This window comes from Oncorhynchus gorbuscha, linkage group LG16 (assembly GCF_021184085.1).
Source record: "Oncorhynchus gorbuscha isolate QuinsamMale2020 ecotype Even-year linkage group LG16, OgorEven_v1.0, whole genome shotgun sequence".
In the NCBI taxonomy this organism is placed as follows: Eukaryota; Metazoa; Chordata; class Actinopteri; order Salmoniformes; family Salmonidae; genus Oncorhynchus; species Oncorhynchus gorbuscha.
In genome coordinates, this window is record NC_060188.1 from 28,030,253 (window position 1) to 28,043,341 (window position 13,089).

General features: G+C 41.1%; 1 protein-coding gene across 1 annotated transcript in view; it reads right to left on the reverse strand.

The window, feature by feature from the left end:
• Positions 1-5,985: 5,985 nt before the first annotated feature.
• LOC124000318 (syntaxin-1B) overlaps positions 5,986-13,089 on the reverse strand; it is a 55,641-nt gene continuing 48,537 nt past the window's right edge. The window contains exons 6-10 of the mRNA XM_046306592.1: positions 10,564-10,672; positions 9,114-9,187; positions 8,688-8,825; positions 6,944-7,054; positions 5,986-6,360 (exon numbers count right to left, since the gene is read on the reverse strand). Coding sequence (XP_046162548.1) covers positions 6,280-6,360; positions 6,944-7,054; positions 8,688-8,825; positions 9,114-9,187; positions 10,564-10,672 — 513 coding nt within the window. The 3' untranslated portion in view covers positions 5,986-6,279. The remainder of the gene's footprint in view (positions 6,361-6,943; positions 7,055-8,687; positions 8,826-9,113; positions 9,188-10,563; positions 10,673-13,089) is intronic.

A 13,089-nucleotide genomic window follows, 5' to 3' on the forward strand; every position in this document is an offset into this window, starting at 1 on the left:
TGGTCACACAAATGATTCTTTCGTTTGTCCAAACACACATTAAAACTGAAAGAACATATATGTACAGACAGTCAGTCCAAAGAGGGGGGACAGTGGGTATGGGGCAGAGATCGAACCACTTCACAACTTTGACCGGAACACGTTTCTCAGTAGTTTTATACATGGACATGCAAGTCATTTTTTCTCTCTTTGATGTATTTACAATAATTACAAGACACAAAGATCCAGTTCAGTTTGACAAAATTGCGAGCATTTCAATATTACTATTATTATTGTTGTTAACATAACTCCTTTATTTCTTTAAGTCGTTGCTATAATAGAATCACTCACTTTTTAAAGTTTTTTTATATTTTTTTTATCTCCCTCAGTTTGCAAATGTTACCGCATTTCCTTCTCATTATAATAATATATTTAACATCTATTCAGTTTTCGGTTAACCTACTGTTATGACCATTCAGATAATAATCAACTTTCCGAAGTCACAGTTTCGGGGGAACCATTCCTACACCGCCAACCCCCCTCCACAATTAGAACACTGATACAAAGGAATACCGTTGTGAGATATGGTGAGTATGTTCCAGAATAGGACCATGAAGCAAAGGAAACAACAAACGGTTTCATTGTGGCAAATAACAGTAGCACATTAGTAAGCCACAATAGAAAGTAGCATCTCTGAAGAGGGTTTCGTTGGTTGTTGAAATGATTTCATTCCAAGAACAACCTCTTCTGTGAAAGCAGTTTGAATATTGACATAACGGTGAGGATAAAGCCAGTGGCCATTGCATAGGGCCTTGAATTTCTTGTGGCTACAACAAGCAAATAGGTAAGGGTGCCCATATATAGGAAGGGAAACCCCAAATATGAACCATGATAATATAAAACAGATATTTCCTTTTGAAAGATCCAACTGGTTATATTTGCAGTTCAAGACCATATTCGAACCCTTTCCAGAAGAGGTGTTCCTTTCCATTGGTTGCACTGATAAGGCTTTGCACTGACAGAAGCTGGACGGGCCAGGCCATTACCGTCATTCATTCTCCACTCATTTACAGAATGCTTCCTCTATGCTCACTACGTTCGGAGGTCATTCCGATGTTCCGCACACACACCCGATACATCTTTTCATTTCAAAACAATAACAGGAATAAAAACAGAATACTTTTGGTTCTTCCAGGGCAGTGCCCTTTATATTCACCAACGTGGATCTGGTGAACGGTCAGTTCAGGTGTGTTGCCAGCACAGAGAAAGCAAAGCAAGTGAGCGTTGAATTGGGTGTTAAAGAGGCCATAACAAAAAAACATGTAGATATTGTGTGCATAAAGACAGGTGTATAGACTACACAGACATTTGGATAGGGATATGTATCTCACCAAATAATAATCGCCACTGTTGTCTCCTTTGGACTCGCGTGTAAGGGGACTCCGCGTAACATCATATGACTATGCACCTCTTCTCACTTTTACAACCACGAAGACTACAAACTACAGATGATTAAAGGACAACTTGTGAAGTCTTTTCAACAAGTCAACTCAGAAGTTTGAATCAAAGTAGCTGACAGAACAACATACAATGATTTGAAGGGGGGATAATCTGGATGATAACTATAGATTACTATTATTATATTATAAGCATTTTTTTGTAAACTTGACTTTCTTTGTGCTCTTTGATCAGGTGACTGAGAACACGTGGGGCAAAATGCTTTGGTTTGAATTTGGTAACGTATATAAATAGTGTATTTTTGTTGTTGTTTTCAACATAAAACTGGAGCTCAACAGCTACAACCCATGGACCTGCTGAACCCGAACAGCCCTTACACCTAGTCGCGTGCTCAGAGTGGTCTGCGTCGATCGCAGACGTGCACACACATACTGTACACAAACAAACGTTCATGCTCACACACAAACACACACAAGCACCATCTTTTTTTGTTGTTGCCAGGGACGAGGGGCATGCACACAAGGCCTAGGAGCTCACAAATTGCAGTCGCAGCTTAAAGACTCACGATTAACGTTTCCTCACAAAGGACGCATACGCCACCATAGAAGCACATGAAGCACAGTGGGATTGATGCTATGGGAGAGAAAGAGGGGTACAGGATGGAATGTCTCAGAATTACTACTAGGGGTTCTGCCATGGTGGGGGAAAACCGCAACACTACAGTACTCTGGAGGAAGGGATGGACGACATTTTGCACCAAACAATACCCGGACGTTTACACACACTCGTACATACGTAGATCACCCCTTTGGACGTACCACTGTCAATGTGGTGTCTCTGTAGACTTGCGATAAAACAGACACCAGCAGTGATATAACTACAACCCCTCACCCCGTCCCCAGTGAGTAAATATAAATGATCGATCGATAAATAAACCGTGAACGTGATAGACAGTGTTTTCTTGAGAGTGTAAAGTGCGCACATGATCGAGAGCAGAAATCACCATGCAAACTCACAAAGCCGATAGTTGCATGCCTTAATAAGAATAAGGGTTCCCTAGCCATATTCCTTTTAAAAAACAACAACGACATCAATATAACCCCATTTTAACTGTACATGTAAGTGGTTGGACACAATTAAATACACAGAAGCTTTAAAAATAACATGCTGGCCAGTCCTGGAATGATTTGAGGACTACAGTCAGATTTCCTCCTGGATCTGGGTGGAGATGTTGGTCGAACGAACCTAGATTTCCCGTTCACCATTCCTATGCTCTCAATATCTCTTGCTGCAGTGAGACATTCTTGCCATGGAAAGATACAAATTGGACTTGAGGCTCACCAAAGTAATATAAGCGCCTTTAAGTCATGGTGGGACTGAAATATCACGTCTCGTGGTGATCGAGATTGTACAGAACTCAAAAGTGGTTACTGGTATGCACGTAGAAAACAGTGACATGGGTTAGTCCTGAAGTTAAATCATGTTTAAATAGAGGCCATTTTTTGTTGTTTCTTGCTTACTGTGTTCCAAGGTGTAAGTCAGTGCCAATCTCCCAAAGTTACGTGGTTGTTCGTGGAAAAAGTCAGCAACGCAAACTCCCATTCTGTAAGGACAGCCCACTATCAAAGGCCACTGTTTCACACTCAGAACCAAAGAGCCGTTTGCATGGATATGTGAAATGACTGAACATTTCATTTAAGGTTTAAGCTTCCTATTTATTGCAAGTATTGTCCTTATGATGATATGGCAGAGTTGAGCACAAAGCATCAGCTAACTACTACCTAGCACTTGAAAGGGCCATGATTTGGTTGGCCACCGGGCTGAAAGTGGACCATAACTTTAATGTAGTTACTATAGTGTAAAGTTTGGACAACAACAGAGGCAGTTCAATGACAGTCAGTCAGGGATGACCACGACTTGACTTAGAAATTCACCAAGAAACCAGTGACTTAGAAAATGATGTTCCTTGCTGATGACAATGACAGGGGAATGACCATGTAACTGTAAAAGGGTGGGTAGGTGTGTATTGATTTTGCAGCAGCCAATAGGTAAGATGAATTAGGTATGCTAACTCTGAAATATCCTATCCAATGTCCTGTGAGATTTGCATTAATAGACAATTCTGTGTCAGAAGTTTAATCTAATGTGATTCTCTGTGTTGGGGAACTCATGAAGTAAAATCATGCGCCTTTGAGTTTTACACTGAACAGAGTCACTTTTGGCATTTTGGAAATGTTGAATTTAGCTACATTTCCATCTTAAAATCCAAGTTCAGAAAACTGAGAGCTGGCTCCTCCCTTTGAATATACAATATTAAGGACATTTTCAACACAAAATTAGGATTTTCCCGAAAACATTTGACAACATTGTTTTTTCCTTACAATTATTACATATACAGTCGAAGTATCAATTACAAGAAAAAACGGGTTCATGTTGCAGTAACTAGCATAGTCTGTTTGGGCACACATTTAACAGACACTCTCATCCAGAGCGTAGTACAGGCGTGTTAGGGTTAAGTGCCATGCTCAAGGGCACATAAACAGATTGTTCACCTCGTCAGCTCAGGTATTCGAACCAGCAACCCTTTCAGTCACTGGCCCAACGCTCTTAACCGCTGGGCTACAACTTATATCCTATGACGTTCCTACATATAGGAAGTTAATGTCAAATGATAATTGGATTCATCTTTAAATGGACTATATTCAAATCAAATCAATACACCAGCAACAAAGTTGTTGCTTTGTCAACATCTATTGATCGTAGAAGAGTATATTCTCCATTCGGATTAGGTCCATGTCCAATCTAGATCACAGGGGGTAAGGCCTTGTCATATGAACTACACCGGGACACTATTCCATGAAGGTGACCCCAAACAGTCGGAACGATTTAGTTCATCCAGTCGGGGGCCAACACCTTCAACGCAAGCCAGGGAATTGGGACTTTGAGGGCAAGGCTCATGAGTCATGACTTTGATTCAGTTACTCCCGCGATTGGATCTGAATCTGCGACATTACAGTGTCACTGTGACATCCGTGTCACGTTGCCATGCATATTTCCTTGGCAAGGTGGAGCTGTCTCTTTCAGATAAATGTAGCAGCATTCATATCTGTTCTTAGCCTGAATTCAAATGGCATTCATTTGTAGAATGTGCAATCATAGAGCACGGTATTCTCTCCTAACCTTGCTATTCTGAACTGGTAATAGTGCAGCACCATCAATGGGCTATTAAGAGGGAAACGTCCATCTTCATGAAATAGCACCCAAACAACTCAAGCAGAGGGTGGAATAGGTTCCCTAAAAACTCCACATGACCGACCGATTGCTAAGTTATTAATACCTAACATGTTTTATGAATAGATTCTATAGTTGCGTGTTTTTTTAAGATGATATCTTTGCTTAGTAAAAAATACAATTTCACAAGAGGGGCACACAAACGTGTTCCATTCACAGTAACCCATTTGCTTATATGTTTTTGTATCTTTGAAAATAAAGTAAAGCAAACGGCAAAATGCTAAATATAGCTGAAGGTCCATAAAGGAAATATGAGGCCAGACTATTTGTCACAGGACACGTCACACACTACACGACCACAGTAGAACTAACCACTTCCAAAGCAAGACATGAGACTCGACACCAGGGCTCGCCAGCATTTCAAGTTTTAAGATTACGTTGTTCAATTTTCATATTTACTCTTTTAATGCGTTCCTAATCGGTAGAACAGGCATGACGGCTACAGGTCCCTCTTTCTTTTTACCTCCCTTTCTTCCTTCCCTCTCTGGTGTATCTTGTAACCTTTTATAATATCATCCCCCCCCCCCCCCCCTGTCTGTTCTCTCTTAACATCCTTGGGAAAACTCGAACTGGTCGGCTTTCTTTGTCAAAACTGCATAGTTCGACCGTCGGTTTACCCCCCCCGTCTTACCTCTCTAATCTCTCTCTGAATTTGGTTTCTGCCGCAGGCATATGGAATTAGCTGAAGGCCCGGAAACGTTCCTCTCTCCAACCTCCTACTGTATGGATAAGAGCAGAGAAGGGCCTAGATGGAGCACCTGCAAACTGTCAGTTGTTTTTCAAACCTGCTACTGCAGTGCCACGCCCTAAAGAACACACCTCCATCTGTCTGTCAGCCAGGGCCTTTCATCTGCCGTTGTAACAGCTCCATGGGTTTAAGCTCTTGTCCCTATTGGTCGAAGTAAAGACATTGTTGCCTATCTAGGAGATTTGGTTAGCCTATTGCCGGGTTACTCAAGTTGACTACACTAATTTGTCTGGCTGATTTACGTGATTGACAGGAATAATCAACCCATGAGAAGTCTCTTAAAAGTCACGGTTCAAACAAAACCAAAGTCAGTCTCTCCCAACGAAACGTGATTATTGAATCTATGAAATAAGCAACACCGATCATCCTAATCCGTCTCCAGGTTTGTGCATTATGTTCTAAAATCGCATCCAAGTAAACTACCTTTGCTGGAGCAACACACAATTTAGCAGTCATTGGCACTGTCCTGGAGACCCCCCCCCACCCCCCCCCCCCAAAAAGGAAAGAAATGTAAAAAAAGAAAATGTTTTACGTCAATTGTCTCTCCAGGTAGCTAACCCATGTGCTGTTTCTTATGTTCAATACATTTACATGTACATTGCAAATTGTTTGTTCATTTGTACCCTCTTTTTTTGTATATGTTATGTTTTTAGTCAGCTATAATGTCGGTTTAGTTTTTTTTGTCTTTTGTTTTTTCAACCCCACCCCTTTTAGAACATTTTCCTTATCTGATATTGTATATGATATTTTTCTCTCTGTGTGTTTTTTTTTCCTCTGGTGGCCGTCTTTCGTCGTTGTCGTCATTAAAAGCCCAGGTATCCGCCGATAGTGGATGCCAAGACGACTCCCAGAATAGTACAGCAGACGATGATCATGAGCTTCTTCTGCATGGGGGGGGGGGGACGGAGGGGGGACGGGACGGACAAGGCGGTGATGGTGTTAGCAAGACACAGGGAGACTTGTGATTGTATACATGCTACGGGACAGTTTTACGGTAAGGGACAATATCATTTATCTATACAACACATTAGTATGTACATTGTTCCCCAACCTATCATGTGTCTGTGGAGGTTGGTCGCTTGGTAATCACTGAGGCACTGTGTGACTGAGGGAGGAATGTGCTGTACATGAAGAGGTGGTGGATATTATTATTATTGTGTGTGTGTGTGAGAGTGTGTGTTTGTGTATACTCTTTAATAATATAGTTATGAGGGGGTGGTGGGCATGAACCTTTTATGATATGATTGACTGTAGGAGGATGCTGTGCCTATTTTAGTATGCGTGTCTGTGTGTTTATATGATGGCATAGGTATAGTATGTATATTAGAATGTACAGTATGTATACATCCTCATGTAGGTGTGGGGATGTGGGTTACAGCAACGTAACAGTGATCAAACATGTGGAAGACTATATGCGTATACACAATATATGCGTTAGCCCTGTTATATGGAGAGCCTGTGACTTACCTTGCGAGCCTGGCTCTGGTATTTGACAGCCTTCTTGGTGTCAGACACCGCTCGCTCCACAAAGTCCACGGAGTGCTCCACGTTGTACTCAATTCTGTCAATCATCTCTCCCTGTAAACAGCAAAAAGCACTGTCGTCAAAATGCAAGCGGAGTGAGGGGAATACCTTGTCTATTACCACTTTAAGTTAGCCTCAACCACATTGTATGCACATGTTTCCACCCCATATTTTTTTTTAAGGCTCAAGTGTGGGATCGTATTTCTGTTCTTTCGAATCCAAACAAAGCTTCCAGCACAAATATCAGCTGTTTCCTATTCATTTTTATTCTCGTTACAAAGTACAAAGTAAGTGATATTGATGAAGCCACTTATCGTCTACATGTTGTCTTCCATCGAAAGGATGGATTTTTAACATTGTGTGCTGCATAATGTTGCCAGAGGAAACAACAGTATTGGTATATAAATAATAATATATGCCATTTAGCAGACGCTTTTATCCAAAGCGACTTACAGTCATGTGTGCATACATTCTACGTATGGGTGGTCCCGGGGATCGAACCCACTACCCTGGCGTTACAAGCGCCATGCTCTACCAACTGAGCTACAGAAGCTACAGAAGGACCGAGATGAGATGAGCGTAGCTAAGTACCTATGTTTATTCATCATACACAATTGCATATTGTCCACGAGGAAAAGCCCCCAGAGAAAGAGAAGAATTGTCACTCAAAAGTGACAAAAAGTATTGCAGTTTGGATGAAATAATCCAACTCACAAACGGTTTATAGTGCGTGAGCTAAACTTAGAAACTATATTTCCCTGTTACCCAGAAGCAATTTTCTAATTCAGGTCGTCCTGATGAGAGTCATAGGCTCTTAGTGGAAGTCAACGGTCATTTCTTCACAGTGAGAATCAAAATTGGCAACATAATATTCTCATATTGTATCTCACATATCGAGATTCTATGTAATATTAACAAATGTTCTGTAAATGTGACAATATTTGAAAATGTAACTTAATTAAGTTGTCATCATTTGGGGAATACACTGTAGCATGTTACCAACACATTTAAGACAAAACAAGTATTCATGTGAGGTATTTTGTAATGCATTTTTTTAAAGTGCAAGTCTTTGCTATACCATTTCAACTTAAGTGCAACCACTGCGTCCAGCCACAACCCTGAACACACTGTAAGAACCCATTAATTAAGATAACTGAACACTAGCAGCAGAGAGCTGGCTACACTGATGACACTAGGATGCAAAAAGGCTACCGTTGTAGCCTGAGCTTATCTGAATGGCTACACAGCATTTCTCATTGGTGTGGAACTAGTCTAGGCAACAGTGTGTTTACTCCCAGTCTCAATCTAAACATATAATAATAACAGGGCCTTACATGCAACACTTCTCAAGTCTCAAAGCACAATTACTCAAATATGCCTGTGAACCCACACACCTGAGGCTAAATGTCATATGTTTAACTCTCAGCTCCAAATATCTGCCCCGTTCTCAGTCAATCGTGGCAAAAACCAAATCACAGTTGGACGGATTTCATTATGAAAGATGTAAGACTCAGTTTGAAGAAACACAGATTGCTTCAATGTTTTAATTTCAACATCACAAAAATGACTCCGATTCAAGGCCGATTCAAATCTGTTCTGTGCTCAACGTAAGGCTAATGGCCTAAAACTGGGCTTTTATTGATTCATTCGTCTTTAAAAAAAAAATCCAATAAAAACAAAGCTTTACCTGGCTCTCGACCAGCATGGCCATGTCCACAAACATGTCGTGCAGCTCACGGATGCTGTTCTCCAGCTTGATGATCTCGGTGTGTCGGGTCTCAATCTCATTCAGAGCCTGCTTGTCTATCTGAGAGTCCATCTTGATCTAAGGACCCAAAACAGAGGGTTGAGAAGGAGACCGAGGATGAGGAGAGAAGAGTATTCGATGTGTTCTTTTGCCACCTGTAATAATCAACATTCTTCTTCTGTTAAAAATCATATCAGGACTAATAATAGTCAACGTAGCAGTAGTTTATTGAATGCAAACGTGACAGATGTAGTAGCGAGTTAGCTATGACTAGCCACACAGGTTATTAGTGCCTGTGGTCCCCATGCCTTCACTGTGGATATATGTCTGCCATGGGGAATGGCCAGGCTCAGGTGTTGTACTCACATCATCGGTGAAAATGGCAAGCTTGCCACTCTCCAGCATATCCTCCAGCTCCTCGTTGGTGGTTGTTCTCCCAGCTGCCGAGCGCGCGCACACACACACACACACACACACACACACACACACACACACACACACACACACACACACACACACACACACACACACACACACACACACACACACACACACACACACACACACACACACACACACACACACACACACACACACACACACACACACACACACACACAATGAAATATATTGCCAACAAATTATCATAATGCTTTGCCTGATGCACTTACAGTTTAGTTATTTAAATCAACACATTTCCACCGTTTTAGTGCCAATTTGAAGCACAGCACAGATTCTGGGCAGTAATTAAAAAAGAGCATGTATCTCTAACCAGATGTCTAGAATCATCTAGATCAATTTAAAGCTCTAAGGTATCCTAACAATATGACTCAAAATGAAATAATATGAAAGGAAATACAGCTTTTAAATCAAATGTGCTGAATTACAATGAAGGAAAGTCTTCTGTTTTTGCAATCTGCATGACTATACAAATGATCATTGGCTAATATGTGGCCATCCCTTGTCTACCAAGTATCGTCTCAATAAACTTCAAATGCATCTATTCTGTTAAGTCTGTCCCAGTCTTTGAAAAAGACTGTGTCTGTGCATAATATTGGTTGATGTCTGGATCTCAGATGTCACTATGGCTGTGAGTTGTGTATGAAACACTTGCCAGTGTCTGTATCTGTGTACTTCAGTATTAAAAGGATACTCACTGTCTGTGAATTCCAGTCTGTCTCATATGAAGGTCAGTGGGGCTGCTTTGAAAATATCCTTACGTCTGCAAAGCCCATTTTTGTGTCTGCGCTGTTGGGTACCAGTGTATATTTAGTAAGAACTCTGGCTATTTCTTGTGTAAGATACTAACGTACCTCCTTGTCAGTCGGTGTTACCCTGTCTGCTGTCAGCATGTGTGTGTATGGCATTAGTCTTGTTGATTTATTACCAATCACTAAATCAATCAACCAATCAAGTGTGTTGTATTTGTGCAGCCATTTTAACAAAGTAATTGATAAAGAATGCTAAACTAAGTCTAGGCCTAACCCACCTTAAAAGAGAGAATCTATGTTGATAATGTCAATATACTGTAATGTCTGTGTATGGTTCTATTCACTATGAACTGTACTTGTATAGTATATCCATACATAGATACTAAAAAGTGCAATGTTCCTTAACTGACTGCCCCCCAACTGGCGGTGGAATCATTTGGCCCTCCAATTTTTCTGTAATTATGTTCCGGCCCCCCGACCATCCGCTCAACAGAAAATCGTCCCGTGGCTGAATCTCGTTGATGATCCCTGATATAAAGTATAGTATCTAATGTCAGTGGTGTATTAACTGTGCCCTATGATGGTGGTGGGCTACAGATACTCACTGATCTCCAGCTGTCTCTGGATACGGTCCTTGCAGCGGTCCCTGTATTTGGACTGCGTGGTGTTGTACTCGGTCATCACCTCTACAAACTTGCGTGACAGCGTCGAGTGCTAATGGACAGACACGGGGAGAACAGATGGGAGGGGGTTAGGGAGTGGCCACTGGAGAAAAGAAAATCCCAAATAAGGTCGATCAACACCATCTGATACTGTGATGATGCCTAATTGGCCATTTGCAGTGCACATCAATCTTAGCCTTGATGAAAATGGCAGAAACGCCTTCATATGTATGCACACATGCACCTCCATTCAAATAATGGTTGCTGCGTTAGAGATTTTGCTGATGCTGCAAAGTCAATGACAGTGGCAGTTGAATGTTCCGACCACCAGAGGGGATCCTTGAGTATCACTAAGCCTTGTGCATTGAATTACTGCCGAAAATAATACAGGCAGGGATCAAAGCAAGGATGGCTCAATTCTGTGTGCTGGGGGGGAAGGCCTGAGATCCAGCCCAGCAGTGTCTCCTTCTCCACGTGCCTGAATAACCCACTAACAATGCAAGGCAGAGAATAAGGGCAAGGTACACTCTTAGAAAAAAGGTGCTATCTAGAACCTAAACGGGTTATTTCGGCTGCCCCCATAGTAGAACTCTCTGACGAACCCTTTGGTTTCAGGTAGAACCCTTTACACAAATGGTTCTACAAGGAACCCCAAATAGTTATACCTGGAACAAAAAAGGGTTCTACCTCAAACCAAAAAGGGCTATCCTAATGGGACAGCCGAAGAACCCTTTTGGAACCCGTTTTTTCCTAAGTGTAGCTATGGTGAGGATGAAAGAGGGGCTGGATTAGTGACAGTGAGTCAGAGGATCAGGTGGTTGAGGGAGTCAAGAGCCTACAATGACAGATGTCCTTTCTGGCCACCTCTGAAGAACATTGGTTCACAGTGAGATGATCTGAATTTCAAATGAATAAACATTTGGGTGGTTTAAAAGAAAGTGGTGTTGTTTTGAAAAAAGGCACAATTCAGTGCACAGCTTGATTGAACGTTTAGGTTGGCTATACTGAGTATCTAGAGTTGTTCATGTGATCTGATATGGGAAATGTCACCTTTGCCATTGTACTTGTATTGGCATACTGTGGGGTCTGAAATGATTGACACTCCTTGATAATAATTCAAATACTGAACTATATTATATGCTCAAAAATAGGGGGAATTATATTATTTTATACTAATCCAATTGCTCAGAGAAAGAGATGACTTTGTTTAACAAGTAACATGATTTTTTTCTCTCAAAAAGATAGGGGTCCAAACTATTGAGACGCCTAAAGATTCGTATAAATATAGCAGTCAAAATGTATTATATGGCCCCATATTCCTAGCACACAACGACTACATTGTGGATAATCCGGAATGAATCGTGAATTAATGATGTCGCAGAGGGTCAGGAATCTTATACTCCTCTGCTATTGGTATGATTTTTGACCTTCTGTGACTGTCTCGCTCATCATTATTCCCACTTCATTCAGGATGATCCATAATCACGGTAGCGTCCACATTAATGAAGAAGTGTTTAGAAACATACTCTATTCTTATTTAGAATAAAAGTGAGTCCAAAATGACACCAATACATTATTTACCATTCATTTCTATCGGGCACAAAATGATCTGAAACACAACCAAACGGAACTACAAATGCATCCAACAAGTTTGTAGAGTCACAAGTTTGATGTAGAAATTGCGTGCTAAGAATATTGGACCAAATACTAAACTTTTGACGACTTTATTTATAAGAATCTTTAGGGGGTGTCAATCATTTTAACCCTTACCGTTTAGAGCAATTGTATTAGTATAAAATAACATATTCTCCAAATGTTTTGACCACACAGTACAGCTTAGTATTTGAATGATCTATTTTATACAGTCATTATTGCTCATCTTTATCAAGGGTGTCAATCATTTCAGACCCCACTGTATGTGAATAATGTTGGGTAGTTTTGCTGTGTCGCTCCTTGTTATACCACCTCCTTTTCACACTGCAGGGCAGTGGTGCGGCTTATTCAAATGTCCCACAGCCCTTTCCAGCAGTCAAATGACTAGTGGCCTCGAGGGTGAAATGTTAACACTATTTTTCATTCATTCATCATTCCATGGTGTTTCTATGTCAACCGGTTTTGCTATAGTTCAGTCTTCTGTGATGTCCACGGAGCAGAAATATAAACGCAACATGCAAAGTGTTGGTCCCATGTTTCATGAGCTGAAATAAAAGATGCTCGAAATGTTCAATACGCAACAAAACGTTTATTTCTCTAAAATGTTTGTTTACACCCCTGTTAGTGAGCATTGTAGCATTTAACCCATCCACCTGACAGGTGTGACATATCAAGAAGCTGATTCAACAGCATGGTCGTTACACAGGTGCACATTGTGCTGGGGACAATAAAAGGCCACTCTAAAATGTGCAGTTTTGTCACACAACACAATGCAAGAGATATCTCAAGTTTTGAGGGAGCGTGCAATTTGTCATG